The sequence below is a fragment of the Neomonachus schauinslandi genome, chromosome 10 (assembly GCF_002201575.2).
Source record: "Neomonachus schauinslandi chromosome 10, ASM220157v2, whole genome shotgun sequence".
NCBI lineage: Eukaryota > Metazoa > Chordata > Mammalia > Carnivora > Phocidae > Neomonachus > Neomonachus schauinslandi.
Window position 1 is genome coordinate 25432882 of NC_058412.1, and position 26672 is coordinate 25459553.

The 26672-nt window shown below is 33.7% G+C and overlaps 1 protein-coding gene across 4 annotated transcripts in view; it reads right to left on the reverse strand.

Annotated features, from left to right (window-relative positions):
- Positions 1 to 323: 323 nt before the first annotated feature.
- Positions 324 to 26672, reverse strand: part of MEMO1 (mediator of cell motility 1) — a 119854-nt gene continuing 93505 nt past the window's right edge. For all 4 annotated transcript variants that reach the window (XM_044919122.1, XM_021697335.1, XM_044919124.1 and 1 more), the window contains 4 exons: positions 21136 to 21278; positions 13036 to 13112; positions 2533 to 2637; positions 324 to 996 (listed from right to left, as the gene is read on the reverse strand). In XM_044919122.1, the coding sequence (XP_044775057.1) occupies positions 865 to 996; positions 2533 to 2637; positions 13036 to 13112; positions 21136 to 21278 (457 nt within the window). In that variant the 3' untranslated portion in view covers positions 324 to 864. The remainder of the gene's footprint in view (positions 997 to 2532; positions 2638 to 13035; positions 13113 to 21135; positions 21279 to 26672) is intronic.

A 26672-nucleotide genomic window follows, 5' to 3' on the forward strand; every position in this document is an offset into this window, starting at 1 on the left:
TATCAAACACGATCTTTGAAGGAAAGGACTACATCTGTTCTTTTACCAATCTTGAATTTATATTCTATTATAATATAGTAATGACACAAAGTGATGTCACACACAAAAAGGCAAACTGTATGTAATTTTAAAAGCTAACTTTAAAATATGATTCTAATATCTGTGATAAAAAATCACATAAATATGTAAAATATAAAATACATCCTAACATATTTTTTACATGAGCTGAAGTTTACCACTTTTAACATAAAAATTCTGAGATGGAATTAATAAAAAAAAAAATTTTCATATGTACCACAGAGCAATAAGTTTAAATCAGACTATTTTGAGTTGTGTAGCCCTTTATTAGCAACTAAAATAGAAGGTATCTGTTGTACAACACGGGTAGTAATTGACTATAACTGGAGATTTATTATATTCTAATACAGATCATTTATAAATGCAATTTCTTTATTAAAAAGCTTCCACCCTTTTTTTGTTTGTTTGTGTACAATTTGCAAAACTATTCTGAAAGCGGAATATATGTGCACAAGTCTGCAAAGAGTGCAAATTTAGGATATGGTAAATGCTTTACAAGTTACTTTCAAAACACTGTCTGCCACAATTGGGCCTTTACATTGCCATCTTTTTTGATCAAAATATTTTGATGCCAGCCTTCCTTCCACTGCCCTAAACTATAAAGCATTTTTTAATGAGTTGAAATTAAGGAAGGACTACACCTACTAGAAAAGAAGAGAAGAAAGTTCTATTAGTTTGAGGTTTCAGAATCCCCCCAAACCAGGACCAGTATCTTGGTAAGGGCTAGGCTGGGACCCCAGACAGAGAATGAGTATGTGCAGGTGGCATCCCTGAGGATTCAGAGCTTCAGTGGACCGTGAGTGCTCCCGCTGCATAACTCACTGAACTGTCTTGCCAGTTTCTACACTGGCTTGACTGGGCATAATTCAAAAAGGAAAAGCTCATATTCATTCCATTCTTCTGGAGCTCTGTGATAGCCTAGGGGAAAAAAAAAATTGGTTACAACAGACCTCATAAAAAGTGAACACTCTTTGTGTTGGTGGCTTAACTTTGTCCACCTCACAGCTGAAGCCTAGATTTTTTACTCTTCTCTTGATTTGTTTCTTGAACTTCTTATTGCATCATATTAAATGGGAAAAAGATAATTCCTTACTTCATTCTCTCAAAGAATGTCCCCTAATCTAACTTCTTGATAAATATCAGTCATCTCCCACCACACCCTTCTTTTTTTTTTTTTTTATTGAGAGAGATAGTATTAGAGAGCATGAGAGGGGGAGAGTCAGAGGGAGAAGCAGACTCCCCGCCGAGCAGGGAGCCTGATGCGGGACTCGATCCCGGGACTCCAGGATCATGACCTGAGCCGAAGGCAGTCGCTTAAACAACTGAGCCACCCAGGCGCCCCCACCACACCCTTCTTATATTTAATAAAGCCACCGCAAGAAACATATACTTTTCTCTCTTTTCATTAAACCAAATCCTAGCCACTTCTGTCATGAAATCCTGGTCTCTTCTTTGTCTAACTTTGACTAAATTTGAAATATATATAAATTAATTTCCAGATCTAAGAGGTAAACCACAGTTTTTATTTTAATTGTGGATTGGTTCACCATTTATTTTATTAAAATTTTATTTGATCCAATTCAGACTTTAGGAAATTAGTGTAGCTTACCTAGTTTAAATTTCAAGAATTAGTTTAAGCCCTTAACAGGCTTTTCTTCCAGTCAATACTGCTTAAAACCATTCCTAAAAATCCACAATGTACTATCTTTCAAATTACACTAAACTAACACTGTAGGGTAGGTTCCTGCCCTGAGCTCTTCTAGACTAACATTACCTTCTCCATTATTTCTCTGCCTCTCCAAACAATGAACACATTATTGCTCCCTCCTCCCACTCCTGAGTATACATACACTTCTTCTTTATGAAAAAGTCTCACAGTTTCTTTCTGGAAAGCCACATTGTTTTATTTATTAGAGGAAAAATTAATATTATTATCTCTTTCAAAAATCCAGCTACCCAAAACTTCTGCCTCTTACTATTATTTACATGAAATATTGTTTTTGTTGTAAAGAGAAAAACATATACATGCCATCTGTCTCATGTTACTAAATTATGAATATCTGAAGTTTAAGAACAGAATCTTCCATTTATTTTTTATAGAGTCTAGAACATTAAATAAAACCAAAAAATCAATAAGGCTACTTATTACCAAGGGTTACTTTGATTTATATTTGTAAAGAACATATCAGAACTGGTTGCGAGTCAAGAGAAAAACTAGGTTTCTATTCTAAATATTTTTTTCTGTATTTAAAAGAAAGTATTGGCCTGTCTTCCAGTAACAACTTTATTCATGTTAGCAAAATAATGGAAAGCCAAATTATCTTAAAGGTACTAGAAAGAAAATTTACCTAAAACCAATGCTCATTAATAAGGTATCACAGATGATGACAATTAAGATATTTTGAAACATCACAGGATCAAATGTTAAAAACCCAGCTTCCTAAGGATACTCACATTTAATAACACCCCAATGGGATGTCTTCCACATATAGTATTATGGTATTTCTTCAAGTAATTGCTAAAAGATACAGGGTCTAGTTGTTCTATAATACTCATACCCTAAAAAAAGAAGAGAAAAAGAAAATGAAAGAAAAAGAAAAAGGTACACAATTTATTATTTCCTAATTACATTTTAAAACCGTTACTTAAACATCATAATTTTTCAATTAAGGAGAAGTAAAGAGAATAAATTAAATAATCCTTGGGAAATATCAAACTCATTCATCAAAGGTAATCTCATTACAGTCAACTCTCAACAATATGTACACTTCATTAACAGAAAACTTTCAGTCCTGTTTAGTTCTTTCTGACCTCCTGCTATTTTTCCACACCACCATCACCAGTTACCACTTAGCTCACAACCCTTAAACATTTCACAATTTTACCTTTTTCTTATATAAATGTATTTACAAAAGTAAATCCATTGTGAAAATTAAATTTGCTATATGGCTGTTTTTTTCTCATAACCATCATATTCCTCCTACCATTGGCATAAATAATTAAGAGTTTACTGTAATTTAGCCAATTTCATAACATACACTTAAATATCAACAGTGTGCAAGGCATTTGAATTATCAGTATGTGATAAAAAGATACCACTAAGAAAAAGGTTAACATATTTTTAATTAACTTAAAGCTCATAAAAGATAAATGCTCAAGCAAAATAGGCCTTTTATGAACTTTTTAAAGAAAGTATTGGCCTGTCTTCCACTGACAAATAACTTTATTCATGTAAGCAAAATAATGAAACGCCAAATTATCTTAAAGGCTTTTTATCTCTTGGGGTGCTTGGGTGGCTGAGTCAGCTGAGCATCCAACTCTTTGTTTTGGCTCAGGTCATGATCTCAGGGTCCTGGAATTGAGCCTGGCCGAGGGTTCTGAACTCAGCAGGAAGTCTGCTTGAGATCCTCTCCCTCTGTCCCTCCCCACCTCCCTCCCCATACCGCTCATTCTCTCTCTCAAATAAATAAATCTTAAAAAAAAAAAAAAAAAAGCTTTTTATCTCTTTATACTTCCAACTAGAATGCTTTATTTCTAAGATTTTAATCCAGGATCAAAAAATTTTAAGACTACTATTAAAACAACCACTCTGATTTGGACATTTATTCACACTAAATTCCATACCCTGCAAATGCATTCAAATAATGTGTTCATAATACAAGAATATAGAGCAACTTCAATCAAGCAAATAAATGAATGATTCTCACTCATTCATTCACCAATTACCTTACCTTGTTTTCCTATTCGGGTAAAATATTTTACATTTGTGTTCAACAAATTGGTTTAACATACTCTGAGAGAAATGTAAACGGTGGTTTAACTAGGGAATCAACTGATCTATTTTGTGTGGTTTTTAAATTATATTTCAACATGTTTTAAAACAACTGCAGTGGAAAAGCACCTAGAGTAATCAGATGAACGCCCATCTGAAAAATGATAGTAATCAGTAGGTGACATAAAAATACCGCAGTGGCAGCATCAAAATTTAATTTTATAAAGAACCTATTTTCAGAGCATTCAAGTCGTTCATAAACATCATCACACTTTCCTGCAAATACATCTGAAAGACAGGTATGTGCATGTAATCAACTTCCAATTGATTGCACATCAATTAGCCACTCTCAGACTTGTCCACAACCAGTGTTTAATGCTAAGCTGTTTTCCCCTGCAAACTAGGAGGCTTCCAGGTCAACAGTCTCCAGTGACATTTGGTGCAAATTCAGAGAAATATGAATAAACTTAAAAATTCAACCTAAGATAAACAATTAGTATCATAATTCTGGCTCAAAGAATATCACACAATATATTTCTAAACCAAGTAGTAATGCAGAGATGGAGTTAAACAAATCTCTTCCACACATACGGATAGTCAAGAAATAACTCCCTAAAGACGAAGGAACTGAGGCATAAATAAGGTTAAAAGCTTGCCTCTAAATTTCTAATCTGAGGCTCTTTCTCACTCACTAGTCTGCTTCATGAAGCATAAGAGACATACTAACAATTCTTTAAACTCTCACAGCTATAATTGGTACACATATTTTAAGAGAACTTTCAATGTTCCTGGATAAAGTCTAGGACAGCTTACCTTAAATAGAACTCTACTCATTAATACATTATGTGACACTGAGGTTCTGATGTACGTGTTAATGTTAAAATCTTAAAGTACATTTTGAACAAACTTACCACATTCATATACGGACATGAAAAATTCAAAGACAGGAAAACTAATGATCAAATTTGTTGAAAACAAAGAATTCAAGAAATTTCATATAGAAAGATATAAAATAAAGCTATGAATGTAGAGAAGACCCTACTAAATAAAGTGTTTGAAATTAAGATATAATGGTTAAATTACAAGAGGGAAAAGAAAAAACTGAGATGATGGAAGTGAAGGGATTAAATTTAAATATTTAATTCCCTAAAGTGTGTTATGTACCTACTAGGGCAAGAATCAATTCCATCACAATCAATTCTCTGACAAAGATAGTGAACGAGTATGCATTTTTATAAAGAAGGGATATAGAGAAAAAATAAGGCTTTTCTCATGAGTGAAATTCTCCAATTGGAAAATTCATAGAGTATGCAAACAACAGCAATGATGACTGAGAAAGAGGGCATCTATTAAGTAATATAGAACACTGGCAAATATACTCTTGTATATATTTATATTTTGATGTTAACGATTTTTAAATTAAAGTTACCAAAATTCCAAGAAGATTGAAAATGCTAATTTGATACTACTGCCAACTGCCAAAATTCCAAGAAGATGAAGCAACAAAGTGCTTCTCCAATATGCTTAGTTAACTCTTCTATTACTTAAAATACTGAAGATATGATCAGTGAATCTAAAGTCCAGGTGACGAAAATCTTACCTAGGGCCTAGCATATTGAGAATCTGTTCACGTGACTTAAATCCAATATGAAGCAGTGAAGATCTAAGATACAAAGCAGATATCATACACACCAAAAGCTGATATCCATCATGATTTGGATTTCTGGGAAATTTAGGGGCTTCAGCAAGAAATCCTCAGATTGAAAGCTAACTCCCTACCTTGAGGGGTAACAAAGGCAGAGGGAATCTATCATTATGCTGACTCTCCAAGTAATGAGTGAAAGCTTGTAATGTTAAATCCCAAGTGGCAATCCTAAACTGAACAGACAGTTTTAACTGACAGAGCTGCAAATTCAGGATTCTGATAAGACAACAAAGATCCTCCCTTTTAAAAAAAGTTTGCATATAGGGGCACCTGGATGGCTCAGTTGGTGAAGCGTCTGCCTTCGGCTCAGGTCATGATCTCGGGGTCCTGGGATTGAGCCTGGCATGGGGCTCTCCTTCACTCAGTGGGAGTCTGTTTCTCCCTCTCACTCTCCCTCTATGCTCTCACTCTCTCAAATAAATAAATAAAATCTTAAAAAAAAAAGTAATAAAGTTTATACATAATAAAATATTTAATTTAAATTTAACTTAATTTTAAATACTATCACCAGAAGCAATCTGCCTCTAAAGTAACAAACACAGAAAAGAAACAAAACTATTTGAGAGGACTTTAAGATAGAACTAGAACCATAGGTCTTTTTATTATAAACACTTAATTAATCACCGTATTATCAAGTCAGTAGGCCTCATTTTCTAAAGTAAGGATATATATTTATGTTGGAGAGATGGGTGTACATTTAGGTAGGCAAGTTGGGAAAAGGAAATATTCTGCTTTCTGTAAGAGGCATCAAAATAAAATATTACAGTGAAAGAAATTTTATGGGGAAAAAAAAATCACCCTAAAGACAGCAGTGCTAAGAAGCAATATACTAATAAGTAGCTATCTTTAAAAGATATTATAAAACCTTATACCAAAGACTACTAAAGAAACTATTGGCCTGAGTTCGAGAAAGAAGTATGAGTAGACAAATCTGAACAATTTCACTTTCAAAAGAGTTGAAAGAAAGAAAAGTAGCTGAAGTTCAAATTAAATGAAGTGACTACTAATAAATTTGGAAGGAAAATACATCATAAGTATGACTACAATGAGATTTTCAGATTCTCTTTGCCAAATCATAAACAATTTGGCAATGTCCATAATGAAACACTGGTCTATATCAAAAGCAGCACAGAAAAAAAAAAACATGATTATGATATATATAAAATATATATGTATGTACTTATGTACGAGTAATGTTTCCAGTATGTAATATCAAAAGTTCACAAAAATGAATCTCTTGAAATATGTTCTATTTTGTAATTACTGAAATTACAAAGTTCTAATTACCAAAAGCATGATCAGCAGCCAATACTATTGTAACACTTTTAGAATCTCATGTAACTAGTTACTTTTTTCCCACTTAAAACATTTGGAAGATCCAGTTTATTTTCCTATATATTTTTTCTTTACATATTTTTTTCACATAATTCAATTCCAAGATATTCAAATGCTAGAGATATAACTATTTTGCAATAAGAGGAATAGCTATTTTTATTTTGCTTTTGGAACATAGAAACACTTTTACTTACTTTAGTAACTATATTTAATAAGACTTTTCTGATAACAAAAAAAGAGCCCAAACTAATTAACACAGTAATTTTGAAAAGATTATACCTAAGATTTTATACTTAAATAATTTTTCATCCTATCAAACTTTCAAAATGTGTAACAATTACAATTCAGAACTGTTAACATCTTTTAACACTTTATATAGAGAACTATCCAACTATATTTGCTCTGAAAATATTGCATGTAGAAACTAAGATACTGGTTCTCAAATGAACGAAATTTTTTATAACATAAAATGGCACTTTAGAAAAGGAATATACAGAGGGATATTCACCATTTGGTTATATAAATCAATTAAGAAAACACATTATATAAAGTTTAATAGTGAGTGTACATATATATAAACATACATATATATATATAAACATACAGACATGACTATATGTATAGACCTAACCATTCTTATTATTTTAATCCACTTTAACCTCCAGAAGTGACTTATAACTTGAATTAAGAACATGTTAATAAAAGAACAGAACACTTATTAGCCATTTAAAAATTCCATATATAAACAGAAACGGACCATAAAAATCAGTCTCCAAGTCAAATATCATTTCAAATATTAAATTCAAACATATTAACAAGAAGCAATTACTCAATATTCAGAAATTGTATTCTGGACTAAATAAAAATTTAAAAATTATGCCCTGGTGATTTTGGACATCTAAAGTAAGGTAAATCAGATGCAGATTTAGAAATCAGTATTAAACTTACTGGTTCTGTGAACACTTTTTGAGCAAAAATTTCTAATTTCAAAGACTTAGAAGCTACCAGAAAAGGCAATAATCTTAGGAGAATTATAAGAATCATGCCAATGGGTAAATGTTACCCTTTTGCTCTGCCTCAAAGTAAGAAACCAAGGTCTATCTGTCTGATAATATACCTCAAGAAAGGTAAGTAAAGCTAGTCCTCTTAATATAAGCTATCAATATAGAATTAGAAGGCTAAAAGAATAGTTAAGTTTGGATGTTTATACATAACACATAGAATAATTAGTAAAATAATACTAAAGTGTTTAAATGTGACCACAGTTTTAAAGAGTTCCAAAGGATGCTATTATGTTCGGTGACTTCGGAGTACCAGGTAAACTAATGTTTTAGAGAAAACATCTCTCTGTGCTAACAGCATCAATTCATGGATTTACAAATTTTTATGTGTGCAAAATTAAATGCTGCCTAATTAAAGTTGACAAATGATTTAAAGAGCTGAACAGAAAACAAGAGGAGATAGATAGGAAATTTGTTCTACTCAAAAGATTAGGGGCCATAGCAGGACAGTTCAAATTCACCTACAAAGCAAATTTAGGAATAAAAAGATGTTGGGACTCTTTGCATACTACCAGAAGGCGATCTCCAGGGGCACTATGGGCAAGCCTATTTTGAAAAAGCCCCACGGGTGATTGAAATTGTAAAGACAAGGTTAAGGATTACTAGAGTAGACAATCTCCTCTCTGCCCTGGCTCTAATTACCATCTACATGTTACTTACTGAACTCCAGACCTCTCAAACTTACTGCAGGCCTCTTCTTCAGGCTTCCAACCAGTATAATTCCATAGCAAAGCCCTTCTGAAAATACTTCTGAAAGTGATCTCAAATCTACCAACTTCCTTCCATATCCACGAATGCCACCCCAGTCGAAGTTACTATCCTCTCCCCACTAAGCTACTGCCCATGCCCACTGTTACTGCTCCTGGACCTGGTGTAGAATCCATTTTCTACACAACCACCAGAGTGACCTTTAAAGTAATGTAACTAGGGGCTCCTGAGTGGTTCAGTTGGTTAAGCTCAGGTCATGATCCCAGGATCCTCGGATCAAGCCCCACATCAGGCTTCCAGCTCAGGAGAGGAGTCCGCTTCTCCCTATCCCTCTGTCCCTCCCCCCAATCGTGCTCTCTCTCGGTCTCTCTCTCTCAAATAAATAAAATCTTTAAAAAAATAAAATAAAAAAATGTAACTACATCATTTCTGTGTACTTACATATATTTCTTACCCTGGAATATAAAGCCCTACATTATCTGATCCCTGGCTATCCCTCTTGCCACAGCTTGTACCACTCCTACCCTTGTCTACTGTACTCCTACAACACTGGCCTTTTTTTTTCTTTTCTTCACACCCAGCCTCTTTCCCATCTTAAGGACTTTCACAGGCAACTCCTTCAGTCCATAATATTCTTTCCTCTGATCTTTACTTGGTCTGCTCCTTCTTATCATCTCTACCTCGGTTTAATGTTTCTCCTCAGGGGAGTCTTTCTCCAATCAGTTAACCACCAATCACTTGAATCATTCACTATTTCAAAACCCTTTCAATATTTTCTGTACAGTGCACATCACTTTTGGAAACTAACTTATATATATCCTTACTTTTTTAAAAAAATGTATCTCCTCCCATTAGAATAAAAGTTGTGTGAAAGTGTGTTTGTTTACTGCCATATCTCCAATGGTGCCTAGGACTGTAAGTGCACTCAAAAGTAATTGGCAAAATGGGGTGCCTGGGTGGCTTAGTCATTAAGCGTCTGCCTTTGGCTCAGGTCATGTGGAAGGAACCCCACGCATCGGGCTCCCTGCTCAGCGGGAAGTCTGCTTCTCCCTCTCCCACTCCCCCTGCTTGTGTTCCCTCTCTCGCTGTGTCTCTCTCTGTCAAATAAATAAATAAAATCTTTAAAAATAATAGTAATAATAATAATAATTGGCAAAATGAAAATCCAAGTGCCAACTTGACATTGGATGTCCTAAAGGCAACAGCAAATATAACATATCCCTAGTATGATTTATGATTTCCCTACCTCCTAAAACATCAGTCCTATCTTCTCGTGCTTTAAACCTAAGTGAACAGTACCAACACCCAACCAGCAGCATAAGCCAGACATTTAGGAGTTATTCTTGATACTTCCTTCCCCGGCAAGTTCAATCAATCTCCAACTCCTATCATCAGTTTGTCTCTTATGTACTGAATATATCCACTCTGCCCCTCTCTTCCACCATCACCACCCCATCCACTGTCTAAATTACCATTTGTCACCTGGATTACCAAACTGGTCTACTCATTTCTCCTCTGACCTCCCTCCAACCTACCTGCTACAATGCAGCTATATGATCTATTCAAATACAATCTGATTTTATCACTTTCCTATTTAATACCCTTTAAACAGCATATTCCAGGGGTGCCTGGGTGGTTCAGTCGGTTAAGTGTCTGCCTTGGGTTCAGGTCACAATCTCAGGGTCCTGGGATCAAGCCCCATGTCGGGCTCCCTGCTCAGTGGGGAGTCTGCTTCTCCCTCTGCCTGCCACTCCCCCCTGCTTGTACATGCGCGCACACACACGCTCTCTCTCTCTGACAAATAAAAAAAATAAAATCTTTAAAATAAATAAAATAAACAGCCTGTTCTAGATTCTCTAGCTTCATTTCTCACCACTACCCCCACCCATTCATCCACTGATTCACTCAACAACTATATATATTGAGTACCTGGTGAAAGGCTGATACAAAATGGACAAAGATCCTGATTTCATGAAGCTTACAATCCATCAGGGGAGGTTATCACCAGACAAATCATCAAATAATAAGTCACAGGGTAATTAAAACTGAGAAGAAAACTTAAGTAGGGTAAGGTCATGGAACAACTGTTTACCATAGGGGCATAATGGAAAACTGTGGGCACATTTTTGGGTTGTCCCAATAATTAGAAGATGCTACTGGGTGGTGTCCAGAGACGCTGATTGTCCTATAATACAAGATAGTCCCACACACAAATAATTGTTCTCATCCCATAACACTCTTGACATGTCCATATAGGTGAAAAACCTGCTTATAATTATCTAGACCCTTAACTCTATTTTATACATAAATACTAAGAAGTTTTGGATGGTTTTAATATACAGTAGATTTCCAAGGAATTGCCATATCCATATAAAGTAAGGGAAGGCTGTACTTCATTTAGTTTACAACTTTACTAAAAATTGCTCACCATTTTGGAAAATCAAGTCACCCAGCAAAGCACCCTAGTAATATGAGTCACAAACATAAAATAACTGTTTAGGTTTGGAATGACAGCTATTATAGTAATGATACAATGTGTAATAAGCATCTATTTCATAGTGTCTTCTAATATAGTTGGTATTTGGGCACTTACATTATTAAAAATATATTAGTTTATCATAAATTACTTTCCCTTTATTCCTTTCTCATATTACAGTTGGGGTATTCACTTAATTTAATTATGTATATAGGAAGATTATATTATTTCATTCACTTGAACAATATTCACTGAGCACCTACTAATGTTCTAATCACTATTCTAAGCACTTTGGATACATCAGAGAACAAAATAAATATCCTAACAAAACTATAATAAGTAGAATATTTAGTTTGTTGAAAGAAAAACTGCAGGAGGGTAAGGTAGGTTGGGAATGCTGAGAAGGTGGAGTGTATGATGCAAAATTAAACAGTATAGTCAGTGCGCCTTGTTGGGAAGGTAAAGCTGAGCAAAGCCACAAAGTCAGACAGTCAAGTATAAAAAGGGCCAAAGCCCTAAGATAGGCACATCTAGATCATTCTCACAGAACAAGGAGAGCATGTGTCCTAAATATCTCTTACATCTCTGTATTGGAATAGCTTCTTTCTAAGTCTGTTCAATGACTGCACTGTAAGTTCTATTAAGTGAGAGACAATGTTTTATCTTCTTAACAGCTTCGGTATTTCACACAGTACCAGACACACAGGAGACACCCATTAACCACTTGCTACGTGAAGAAAATAAATGATGACGTAACCAGAAAAGTTTTCTGAGGCAACTGAAAACTAAGCCTCAGAAAAATAAGATCAGAACTAGAAGCCAGAAAATAATTAAATGATTGACATGACATCATAAAGCCAAAAGAAAAGTCAGTAGATTAAGTCCAAACAAAATTCTAAAGGTAAAAGTATTAGGCCATAATTGGATCTAAGTAACAAGATAAATTTGAATATGATAAAATCTAAATATAATAAAATCTCCTAGGTAACTAAATTTGCATTCATTCCATTTGGCTTTTAATAAAATATACAAGGTATAACCTACCTATAGTTTTAGATCCAAATTCCTTACTAAAATGTTTTATCTACTTTAGACTAAATATTTTTATACTAAAACATATGCATAAAGCTTTTCAAACAGTGGTAAAGTTGATTTCAAACGTATCATAGACTTTAAGTCTGACAGAGTTTAAAGACAATTTAGAGACCACCTATTCCAAGTCTCTTATCTTAGAGATGACAAATTGAAGACTAGAGAACTGAAATGATCTGTCAAAGGTCAAAGCCAGTAAGTGATATATCCGCTATATTTAATATTCTGTTTATAAGTTAAAAAAAACAACAAAATGATTTGCATGACTTTTTAACTATGAAAACAAGTACTATGACTACCATACTACTTTAAGGAAAATGACAGCAGGATCAATGTCTATTGTACTGGGCCAGATAAGAATACAATCATATTTTTAAATTCTCTATTTAAACAACAAAATGAAACACCATTTAAGAAAATCCAAATGGCCAAAAAATATAATTAAATAATAAAATAAACTAAGAATTTGCTACGGTTGTTTCTGCTTAAAAGTAAGTAATGGCATTAGTATCCTGTCATCCCTAAACCTTAGACACTCCCCCAAATAGCATCTAAAATCTGTATATTATTCTTAGTCTCATTAATCAAATAAAATTAAGATAAAGGAAATTTCAACTAATAGAAAAGGGATTATTTTTATAATCAATATTCATATGATTGTAAACTATATTTTGCACATTTAGTTAAATAAAGATAGGGAAAGAATTATTAGTCCACTGTATATTTCAACATATTAAGTCTTGAATCACTAATCTGAAATTAAAGAAAACACCTTAGAGCATTAAAACCCCACACCTGTAAGACTTACCATTTTATCTAGATGTTCAATGGATCTATAAATCTCCCCCTGGGATTCATCATAGTAACTGTAACGGAACCTTTGACCTTGAAACAAATATCATGTACAAAATAAAATAGGGAAAAATTAGAAGCTAAAAAGAAAGCAAGCGCTTACCAAATAATTTCAGTTCTCATGGAAGGCAAAGCACAGCTTACGCCTCTGAGAGAATCATTCCCAAGAGCCCTTGTACATAAAAATAAAAGGCATATTTGGGAAGTAATAAAGAAATGATATATCACCAGTGTTTTATGATGTTAAAAACTACTTCAAACTGTAGAACCTTAAAGTCACAAGCAATACAAAAGACTAAGGAAACAAAACAGCTTAAAAGTTAGAAGCATTGTTAAACATATTATATCAGTCTGTAATGGAAGGTAAACCCAAAGAAAATGATTCAAGGAAATCTGGTTTAAGGAAACTATCTCAATGTAACAGATCAATGAAAGCTTAGCTTTTGCTATATAAATGCAAAGATTTGATCTCTATTACAGAAAAAAAAAAGTGCAGGTCAGAAATACATGTGGCTTATATGATTTTTATGACCTCAATAAAAATATTTATCTCATTTTTGCAAAACTCTCTACTTGAAAAAGATCAATACAAATGCCTTAAAACAGGAGGCACAAAAGAATAAATATAATAGTCCTACTCTGACAATAATATCTCAGTAAGAGTACAAGCACAGAACATTCAATGTTTAGCTCTTCTCCAAGAAACACAGAGGGTAAACTGGAAGAAGCTTGAAAAGAAGACAGAAAACAAAAGGCTCAGGTAATAAATTTGGCTCCCTACTACAGTCATATAAAAACCAAAAGTTAAACGTATTCATAAATAATTGTGGTATGTTATTCCACTGACTATGTTGTATTTCAGATACATCTACACTTGTATTTCTGTGATGCCTATGTTTCTTAGAACTCATTACTTTTATATTTAGTTATTTTAAAAGATTCACCAAAATGCATTTTAAAGGTATGTGAGTACACCAGTCATATATGCACACTCTGTGTCTTGTGCTTCATTTTTAGAGCAAAGTTCACATATACAATTATTATCCTCACACCTGAGAAGATGGGTTTCTTTGGCTGGATAATTATGATTTTTAAGTTCTCTGTTTATCTTACTAAAAAACATCATCTTATAAATGATAAGCGATGCAAAATAGTAAAACTCTTTTGGTGCTCTTTTTTGGAAAAAAAGACACATCACAGTTCTCAACACTTCTTTACTTGTTGATGTTGATCATCTTTGATGGTCATCTTTCTAGAATATACTGTATTTCCTTAACTTTCACATTTTAACTTTACACATACATTAATATGTACGATTACTCATGTAACAGTTCTTACTTTCCCTCAAGAGCTTCTATTAAATCAGTATTGCGTCTTATAATTCATGATATCCTAGAATCAAGCAATAAGGTTCTGAGACAATTATCTGCTTTCTGAATATAACAACCATTTTTGTAAACATTGAGGATTACTACATGTCGCCATAACTATGAGATCCATTACAGTCCTTGCACTAAAAAAAATTCTTAAACAGTGACAATTCATCACTCAATGATGCCCTTATATTAAATAACTCATCAGACATTTCTTTCAAAATTTAGTTAGGTATAGTTTTGCTTTTCTTTACAGAATGTACACATTTACTCCTACCTAATAGTGAGAACTATATAAATTGACCCTATTTTTCCTATTTGCCAGATGGCTATTGGAAAGCTCAAAGTCAAATCTAAAGTCTGTTGCAATAACTTCTTGACTCAATTCATTGGTACTAAATTTCTATTTCTATTTCAAAGGTCTTTTGATAGAGTGGCCCCAAATCTTTTGTGAAATGAATGAACAATTAAATGAATAATCTTAGACAAGAAACTTCTGACTCGCTGTCAACTGTAGTAAGAGTAATATCCTTGGAAGCAATCAAGATGAATATTCTTTGAATCTGAACTACTTCAGGTTTATACTAATGCATTCTTTTCCTTGTTTCAGGAGATAGCTGTTAGTTTTCGCTGCCAATAATCCCTGTGACTGGGACATAACTATCTAATCTGAAAACTGCTACTCTTCAAGTACAGAGAAAAATGCATGTACTTTGTGATAACCATTTGCTACTCGAAAGTCTTTTCTGCTTATTTCCAAGTTCAGAACTGCTGTTTCAAATGACTGAAGTTGGTCAGACCTGCCTTAATCACAAGTAAAAAGTCTAACTGTATTTAGAAATACTGCCTTATTCACATGGACCATTTTCACTGTAACTTTCACTTAAAAACTACTTCTGAAGTAAGAGAAAAATACATAAGATATTTTGAATACTTTAAAATACTAAATCAACATGTGATTTAAAAAGAATGACAAAATGCACAGGAAATCAATGAGTAAATGTTTAACATTTTGCTATCTACCTCTTGCTACTCCTTAGGTATTTGCATTTTGTAGCTGAAGAATCGAGTAGAAATATTTTATGGGCTCTAAATAATATATCAATTAAGTAGCTAAATCCACACTATATAAAGCTACTACACTGAAAATGTAGCTTACTTAAACAGCTCAAACTTAGAATAATTTTTAAAAATTGCACAAGCATTTAAAAATTACTTGAGTAATTCATTCTGGTCAATATACATACAAAAAGCATCTAATTCAAAGTAAATAGTTTCCATCATCCTAGCCTGTATGTGGGGGTGGGGGTGGGGGAGGTGTGTGCAGACGCACACGCACACACACACACACAACTTCAGTTAAACACCTCTTGGAATTTGAATGCAAAAAATCTTTTGTATCTAATTATTAAAAAGAAGCTTATCAAGATTTTATTTAATGAGAAATAAAAGAAATGACAACACTAGCACAATACACTGTTCATAAATGCACCTTTAATCAAACATTTGTTGATTTAAAATATGTTATGATTTTGTGTAACTCATGAGCAGACATTTTGTTTTATAATACTTCTAACATTCAGTAAAGCTTATGCATCTAAACTGAGCAAACACAGTTGCCTATGTACCTGGAGAACTGGACTTGTATACTTTTATAAGTATGAATAAAGCATATCACATAGTAAGAGAAAATTACTTACCTGAAACTTATCCTTTCAGAAGGTACACTGGGAAAATGGATTCTTTGAGCCCCTGTTTCAACTCCAAGTATGAGCTTTCTAGCTTTAAGAGCCATTGACACTGCCCCTAGGGGCAGCACAAGCTTTGGAGCTCCCCTAGTGAGTATGTCAGTAGTTTCTTCAGGTGCCTTCCCTCAGTTCTTTTCAAATTCAAAAGATGAGAGGAAAAATAACCCAAGAAAAAAAAATCCTGTAAAGCAGAAACCTTACTCTTTGAGGGAAGGAGGGTAGCTCATTTGTGAATCCATTCCAGAGCACGCTTTCTGAGAAAAAGAAATACAGGTAAGTAATTTTCCCATCTCCAAAGGTGACTGGTGATTAATGAGTGGATTCACAGAGTGTGGAGAGTAAGCTCCAGGGATGTCTGTTTAACACACAACAATCAACTAATGAGGACAAACATAACAATGAATGGTTTACAAGAACCAACACTACTTTTTAAGTACCTCAAAACAAAAAGTAAAAAAATATCAAATACCTCAACATTAAGCTAAACACTGGATTGCAGAAATAAACAATGAGCTTGGAAAGTTGATTTTAAAGCCCCCCAAAAGATTAGTGAACAAAACAGACTTTCAGACATATGTCCAGTAAAAATTGTACTGTTACACAATCACTTAATCACTTTATATGTTAAAGCATTTTCAATTGAGTTAACCCTCACAACAACCTATGAGATAGATTATTAGGTCATTTTATACTAAGGACCTAAACTGGGGACATTCGTAATTGAAATCGTGAAAAACTACAGTCCTTTCATTCTAAAGTCTTAGTCATAATGTAAAAAAAGTATTAGTCTTCCCTCAAAAGATCAAAAATTTAAATATGTGGAATTAGTATGTATAAAATTTGAGAAGACAAATATGAAAGCTTGGATAAGATGTATTTCAGGAATTAGCTAACTTATACTTAAACCAATTGAAATTATTTAGAAAATAGTAATACCTTAGGTACCTAAGAGACTAACAACAGAAAGGAAAAAAGAACAGGCATGAATAATCACTTGTTAATATATATATTAAACTAGAAATCTGAATAAAGATAAAAATTCATAAATATTCTGGGGAATGCCACTTTTGATAGGTGACACATACTTATAAAAAAGAAATTATGTAAACCTTGACAAATATAAGTTTATATGTAAAAATCCAAAACTGAAGTGAGTGTAGTAAATTTTATTCATATTTTAATAAAATAATTTATCATTAACATTTACCAAGTAAATTTACTGAAGTTAATTTGCACTTAAAACTGCCATAAAAGGAAAATTAAGTAGAATGAATCGACTTTAAAAAAATCAATTTCTGTTAGATGCAGTTTCATTTAGAAACTTCTTAGAAGTTAATTAGAAATTATGTCAATGAAAGCTGTCAATAATCTAAATGTGAAAATATAAATTTCAGGGAGATCAGGAAAGTATTAATATTAACATTATATATTATATATATGGAGAAGAGCAAAAACGAAAGTTAGGAAAACAGAATGAAAATTCCACCAACTAGAAAAACTAAAATAGGCCCAGTCAAAATTCTCTTATATGGAGCCATCTTATAGGACAAGAAACTTGATCAGAAAAAGTATGGAGATAACATTACCTAACCATAGTAAAAATCAAATACTAGCAGCAAATGTCCTTCACTTAGACCACAATCCTTGGTAGTAGCAGGAAGGGTGAAATGAGGTAGATCATCAAGTGTTAACTAGGAAACATCCCCCTATTGGGCTGACTAATTTTCATGTGGTTCAGACTAACGATAAAATAAAAGACAGAAATTGAAATGGTGAGGTTTTTTTTTTTTTTCTGGCGGGATGGGGTATTCAAATGAAGGGACAAAAAGAAGGGGCATAATAGAATCTAGGTTCCCACTCTCCCTTAGCTTTTCCCACCCAAAAAGAAAACTTGAGAATATTTTAATTTTCCTACTTTTTCTCTCTCTGATGTCTTTTTCAAGTCCTTATAAAATTTAAATGGGATCTAAAAGACGAAAATCTTTAAAGCAAAGTACACTTAAAAAAAATAAAGTCATTCTTGTAATGGATATTGGCTAACAAGTAAAATCAACCAGGCAAAACCCTTCCAATCACTGTCTCTATCACCAAACCTCTTGCCTTATTTTTAACAGAAGCTGGACATAATAGAAATAATGACTAGAAATGAAAAATGTTGTCACTGCTAGTAGTCTAATACATTATTAAACAAAACGAAATTCCACTGTAGGCATCTGAGTAACTTGTCAACTGTACCATAATCAATTAAGTGATTTTTCCTCAAAAATCAGCTATTTAGAAATGTACAGGGTGTTGACAGCTTAACTCAATGAAACTTTTAATATCTCTGAGTATGTGAGGAGCTGAATTCTTCCTGTGAAATGATTTCTAATTCAGTGTTATCATTACTTTGATATGGTAAAATCAATTTATATAGTATCCTTACAAAGAAGAAGAAGAAGAAGGACAAGAAGAAGAAGGAGAAACCATTAAGAAATATCCTCAGAAGAAAAAACTAGATTTTGAAATGGAAGTATAACATTCATTAATTTAGAAAAGATGACCAATGTCACCAGAGCATGAAATTTGAGAAATATGAAAATTTCTAAGACATTTTAACCCATAACTAGCCAATTATTCATATTACTTCAATTAGGCATATAAAATAGAAAATGAATCTTACTTTACAAGAATGATGGTTATTATTACTATTGTAGAAGGGAAACTACCAATCTTGGAATAGTATCCATGCAACACCTTCCACTTATCCCCAGATCTTCATCGAATTTCCTAATAAGAATTAGTACAGTGCTTTCCATAAGTACAAAGTAAGCACTTAATGAGTATTGTTAGTGATAGTGATACTAAAAAAATAAACACTTGGAAAAGTTCTATTACTTAACCACCAAATGTAAATATAAATATGTTTCAGTCTCTGGATAATTCTCATAACTAACATCTACCAACCTTTGGAAATTTTGAGTTCTTATTTGTAATTAGCGCCAGGAAATCCTAGCTTACAATTTAAATGCCAAAATTTTCTACAACACAGAAGATCAAATGGCCTAAATAACTTTCCAAGAATCTAGGTAGACTATAAAATTCATCTTTCTCTCTCAATATTGTACTTAAATACAGTATTTGGACTAGGGCTTGTTTGCTTTAGAACTCATTAATGAGGTAAAAAGAATGATTCAACAGAAAAGAGCAATTTTAAAGCATCTACTGATTTTTGTGTGGATTTATGCTGTGATTGCACATGGTACCAACCTTGAGGGAGAATCCAGATTCTAAAGAACAGTATCAGGGGAACTGATTATTTAAATCATAAAAGTAATTTAAAGTGACTCATAAGAGCCTTAAAAGTGAAGAGGGAGGGGACACATGCTTCAAGAATTTTTAATTTCTAAAACATACGGACATGCTTTATTACCAACGCAAATTCACAATACTAAGAAAAATACCCTTTTTTCAACAATGATACTCCTTAGTTTTTAAGATCAACTATGACTAAACATCAGAATTTCCAAGCATCTACCCAGTCCTCACATCTAAGTAATATACTTATAATCCATAAAAAATAACTTCTGCCAAAGGTAGCAAACCAATTAGCCAATAGAATTGATTATTAAAGAACCCTGAGAACCTCTTAGGGAGTTTGGTAAGGCAGCACACCTACCTGCATACCCTAAGCCAGGACTTCCCAACCTCAGCACTAGATATTTTGGGCAGGATAATTCTTTGATGAGGATTGTCCTGGGCACTAGAGGATGTTTATTTAGCAGCTTCTCTGGACTCCACTAAGTAGATGCCTAAAGCATCCCCACTTCCAACCCCACCCCGCTGTAATGACCAAAAATGTCTCCAGGCATTTCCAAATGCCCCCTCATAAGACAATCAGCCCCAGATGAGAAATTAGTGCCTTAAACCAAAATACTTATCTATAAGGAAGGATGGCTCTCTTAAAATGATCTCAACACCATTCACAGAGCAAGGTAAGAGAAAATACCAGCCTAACCAGGACAGATATTAAGTCAACTCTGGTAATCAATGCTTAAGACACATAAAGCCAGGGCTCCCTATATCTCATTGAGGATGTTTTTCTGGCCATTCTAGTACTCTATCTTAAAATTTATAGTCTTGTGCCTTATGTTTTCTCTATAATCAAAGAAATAACTGAAGGATGAACAGATATTGGCATCCTCAAGCCAATGAGAGATGTCCTAAAAGGAAAAGGATTCAAAAATACTCTAGAATAGCAATGGATAAAGGAGAGCAAATTATATTCAAAGACTCAACAAATAAAATTTACTCAAAGAGGCATCCACAAATGTCTTTCTTTATGATCTATTTACTGTGAAGTTTCCTTACTCTTTTTATTCACAATAACAAAAATCACTTAAGAGTCCTTACCCTTATAAACCATTACCAATGAAGACCACAATGCTAATAGCCAACATGTTACATTCTTTGGAGGGTAGTTCTAAACTGATGGCAAAAATTAAGTACCAAAGGAAAAGTAGAAAGAAAAAAACACTAATTACAAAAAAAGAAATGTGGAAAAGGACTGGCATAGCACACAGTGCTCTTCTACCTTCTAAAGAAGAGTATTTGTTATATCTACGAAAAAAACTAACTTCAGATAATCTACCACTCAACTCAACCTGCAAATAGGGTTAAAAGATCTTAACTCCCACTAATGTAAGTGGCTAAGCAAGGATGCCCTCACAGTGTGAATCCAATTATACCAGTCGCCTTTGGAAATGTATCCATAATCCACTATCATAATCTGATCCTTTTTAAAAGACTTTTTTATTCACTTTTAAACATTGCAGATAAAAGTAAAACTTTCCAAGGGAAGTGATAAGGAACTGAAAATCAGAGCTTAGAGTGAAAAGATACCATTAACCACAAGTATATATTATCTACCATAATACGTTAAAATCTAGAACTTACCCCAATGGCAGAAATCAGAAGAAACCACAAAGAGATTACTAGGATCCGCTAGATATTTACTGAAGAGTTTTCCGAATTCCTGTTCTTTTGACTCACTCAGAGCTCCAACCAGTACAGGAATAATGGTAAACTCATCCTTATGGCTTAAAGAAAACAGAAAAAGAAAAAAAAAAAAAGTCATTTAAGAAGTAGAAGAATAAAAGTAGTTTTCCAATGTGTTGGCACTAAAAAGTGGAACATTTATTAATAATGGTAATAGTAAGATACATACTGTTGAATTTTTTAATCTATAAATGAAATGTTTAAAGAAGACCATTTAAAAATAAGAGAGATACAGAATACTAAAAATATCTATTTAAATACAGAAATGTACAATACTTCTTTAGGTAAACAAAGCTATTTTACTAGCAGGTGTAATAATGTCCTCAAATATAAAAATAAGCCCATCAGACCATCACCAAGTCAAGTCTTCTCAACTACCCATCAAAGCTACAATCATCTGCCTAATCCTTCCACAATTTTAAAAGAGCATTAAACTCTTCCTCAATATTTTAATCCTATCCTTTTATAAATACCACCACTTCTGGCACTTTATAAACCTGCCAAGTGAGACCTACAAAACTTAATCTTGGCTCCCATAAGAAACACCAACTGCACCTTTTACCTACACTAATAAAGAGATACAGGACAGTATGAAGATACAACTCAAATTTCACTGGCATCTAGGGTGGACATAGAATTCAAGGAAGTAGGTATTAATTTCTAGCAGCAAGAAAAAGACACCACACCCACCCACAATGTTTATGACATACCCACAAGTCCCTTTTTCACTCTACAGATTGACAGATTTATGGAAAAGGAACAGAGCAGATTAATAAAGAATAACTATGATGGGCTATAGAAATAGATGTTCATCCAAAGCCTTTTAAAATTTTCATTACAGTGAAATTTTACTTACATATATTCAATATTATTTATATTCTAAATGATCCCAGATTGGAATTTTAGAAGCGTGAATCATGTTTGTCTGACTTGTTCTGAACAGGACTTTAAAAAAAAAAAAAAAAATCACCATTATAATAAATGCTTTTTAATATGATAATCTGACACTTAACTGATGTAGGACAAACAGAATTCATAAAAGAGTTTTTAAAAATACTAAGTTTAAGTTTATTCCCAAAATAAGTGTTAGCCCAGCTTCATAAAGCTAAATTCAGGGCACCCAAGCGCCTCCCCCAGAAAGACCCCCTTACCCTTGTCAATTGCGAAATAAACAGATCATACAGATCTCCAGTCCCTCTGCAATGCAGGGGCTTCTTGGGCAGAATCTGCATCTATGGAGTAAGAAAAAAAGAGGAAGCTGGCAGAGGAAGCTGCCATGGAATATCTCTTTCTCTGACTCTTTTACCAGTTTGCTGAACAACTGCATGAATGAATAGGGGCTCTTCAATAAGTTAAGAGTGATTATCATTTGAAAGGAAAGAATTTGAGCTCTAGTAAAAATTCAAGAAGATTGTTATGAACTGTTCTAACTTCAAGTACTATCTGCATAAATAAATAAATTAAGATCATCAAGGAGTATGTAAGTAATTATATAACATGGTAGGGACGCAGTTACATAGAGTATAAAAAACAAGAAGCCAGAAGAAATAGGTTCAAGTACCATCTCCGTCACATAATAAAAGTTGAGAGGGTGGGTAAATTACTAACCTAAAAATGTATTTCCTTATCTGTAAAATGATCATAATTACAGTATCTATTTTTTAAAATTGCTATGAAGTAAGAAACACTACCGGGAAAGTACTTTGTCAACAATCGTTGGCTCACTCTAAAGAAATAATACATGTCTACGATTCCACAGAGCCACCAAACCATTCACTTACCCTCAGCCTCAGCTTGCAAATCTATCTATACCAAAGTAAAAGGCTCATACTTAGAAATCTAAGCTTTGAATCAACATCTACCTCCTTGTTATTTCTCAAAAAAAAAAAAAAAAAAATTTACTTGTTGTTCTGTATTTCCACAAAGTATGAATTAGAAAAAAGAACATCTGGCTTTGAAATGTAATATTCCTAGATTTTAGAATTCAAGTTGTCAATTTGGTCTTCCCCAGTGAGGGTGTACAAAATCTCACCCTCAAAAAATAATTACAAAACTGTCAAAAAACAAAAAAAACAAAAAAACCATTTTGTGCTCTAGAAATTAACCAGACAAAAAACACAGTAAGAACAGTTTATTCATGTAAAATAACTGAACTTCTTGGGAAGAACAGTAGGAGTCTGGCTTCTTACCAGGAGCTACCTCCATCCCCCTGCCCCACTCCACCAATATGATGAGGTTGGCTGTGAAAACCAGCAGCTTCATTGCTGAAGGGAGCTGACTTTGATTTGGAGCTAAGAGCAGAAAACTCACACCCAGCAGGAAACAGAAAGGCCTGTAGCTCTTGTAGCCTGAGATTACAGCACCAGTGGCGGCAAGCCACAAACCTGAGGACTACCTAGAAATTTAACAGGGAGATTCTGGAAAGAAGAGAGCCACAGAGGGACCCGATAAATTCACATATTCTGAGGAAAGGATTGATGCCCTCCACATAACCCCGTCTGAGTAGAAGGCAGCAAGCACATATGTGCAGGGGAGACCCATAAGGTCCCAAGCTACCCCAAAATGCCAGCTAATTAGGAGAGCATGCCCAAGGGAAAGTGGAGACCTGAGAGAAACCAACATCACACAACCCAGGCTGACTGGAAATCCACGTGCACACATAGGGAGACCAGAGAAGACCCAATAGAAAGGAAAGGAGGCAAGCTAGAAAATGGCCCAAATTTTGAATATGCTCCCCAAACTATACCTAATCCACCAGCAGAGGATGAAAGCCTTACCGGCCCAAGGTGTTCAATCACAACCTCCAACCAATCATTAGCTAAGCACTAAGCAATGCAGACACAAAGATGAACTCTAGAAAGCCAAATTATAAGAAATTTTGAAAAGCTGAGGAGATACATCAGTAGCCACAATTTTGGGAGGGGTAAATTCTGCATATAAGGCCAACAAAGTTACTCAAAAAAAAAAAAAAAAAGTGAATGAAGAACGAATGAAACAACCGCCACCACCACTACCACCTGTAGAAAATTTTAATAAAACCAGAATCAAGTTGCTATAATACATGATTTTAAGAGTCCAGTTTTAAGAAAAAATTATGAGCCACAAATACAAGAAAGTGTAACACATTCTCAGGGGAAAAAGAAAAAAAAAGTAGCCAGTAGAAGCTGTATCCACATGGGACCAGATTTAGCAAAGACTTCAAAATAATTATTATATGTTCAAAAAAATCAAGGAAACTATGCTTTAAAAAGTTAAAATATGGCAATGACTAAATAAGTAGTAAATATCAACAAAGAAATGCAAGCTATTAAAAAGAACTAAATGGAAATTTTAGAGTTGAAAAGTATAGCAAATGAAATTAAAATTTACTAGATGGTCTGAAAATATTACATAAAGAAGCTGTGAAATTAAAGATAAAATAAATCATCCAATCTGTAGAGAGAAAAAAAAAAGATCTGAAGAAAAAAGAACAGAGCACTGGAGACTTGTAGACAACATCAAACATACCAAGATGCATACAAGAGGAGTCCAAAAAGAGGTACAGTAAAACTAGAAGAAATAATGGCTGAAAACTTTCCAAATTTCATGAAAAACATTAATCTACAGTTCCAAGAGACTCAACAACCCAAAGTAGAATAAGCACAAAGAGATACCCATCTAGATACACTGTAATAAAACTGATGAAAGTCAAAGACATGGAGAAAATCTTAAAAGCAGCAAAAGGAAAATGACTCATTACTTGCAGGATAGTGTTTTCAACAAATGGTATTGGAGTAACTGAATAACCACAAAAAAAAAAAAAAAGGTGAACTTAGATCTTTACCTCATACCACATACAAGAATTAACTCAAATTGGGTAACAGACATATCTGTAAGAGCTAAAATAACAACACTTCTGGAACAGGGGTCAGCAACAATCTTTTTAAAGGGTCCACAAAGTAAATAATAAATATTTTCGGTATTGGGTGCCATACAATCTCCATAACTACTCAACTGTCACTGTAAAGAGAAAGCAGCCACAGGTGATATGTAAATGAGTGGGTGTGGATGGCTATGTTCCAATAAAACATTTACAATAACAAGTTGTGGGCCAGATGTGGTCCGCAGAGGGTAGTTTGCTGATTCCTATTCAAGAAGAGAAAATCTCTGTGACCCTGAATCAAACAAAGATTTCTTAAATACACCAAAAGCTAAACCCACACAAGAAAAAAATTATAAAATGAATTCATCAAAAACTTTTGCTCTTCAACAAAGCAAAATAACCTGTATCTAGAATACGTCAAATCTCTTACAACTCAGTAAAAAGACAAATTATCAAATTTAAACTAGGGCAAAATATATGAACAGACATTACACAAGAGAAGACATACAAATGACTAATAACAACACTGAAAAGTTGCTCAACATCATGAGTCACTGGAAAGATGCAAATTAACACCAAATGAGGTTACACTATACATCGATCAGAATGGTTATAATCAAAAAGACTGACAATAACAGGTATTGGCCAGAATAGAGAGAAACTAGAACCCTCACGCATTGCTGCTGGGATATAAAATGGTGCCATCACTTTAGAAAATAGTTTGGCAGTTTCTGAAAGAGTTAAAACATAGATTTATAGGACCCAGCCACATTATTCCTAAGTATCTATTCAAGAGAAATGAAAACATATGTTCACAAAAAGACTTGTATAAGAATCTTTATAACATTAATCCTACTAGCCAAAAATGGAAGTGACCTAAATGTCCATCAACTGGTGAATGGATAAACAAAATATGGTATATTCACATAATGTAATAACTATGGCAATAAAAAGGAATGAACTATTGATATATACTACAACATGGATGAACCTCAAAAACAGTATGCTAAGGGAAAAGGATAGATAGATAGATACAAAAGACATTTCATATGATTCCATTCATATGAAATTTCCAGAAAATACAAATCTACAGAGACAGAAATCAGATAAATGGTTGCTTAAGAATCAGAGTCAGAGGGGCGCCTGGGTGGCTCAGTCGATTAAGCTTCTGCCTTCGGCTAAGGTCATGATCCCAGGGTCCTGGAATGGAGCCCCGCGTCAGGCTCCCTGCTCAGCAGGGAGTCTGTATCCCCCTCTCCATCTGCCTCTCCCCCAGATCATGCTCTCTCTTCCTCCCAAATAAATAAATAAAATCTTAAAAAAAAAAAAAAAATTGAGAGTCAGAGCCAGAACTGCCCTCAAATGCACACAAGTTTTCTTTTTTGTGTAATGAAAATATTCTCAAACTAGATTATGAGAATGATTGCACAACTCTATAAATTTAACTAAGAATCACTGAGTTGTACTCTTATGTGAGTGAATTTTGTAGGATGTAAATCATATTTCAATAGAGCTGTTAAAAGAAAAAAAAAAAAGAAAATCCACCTTTGCCCCTTGCAAACTGTGCTACCTG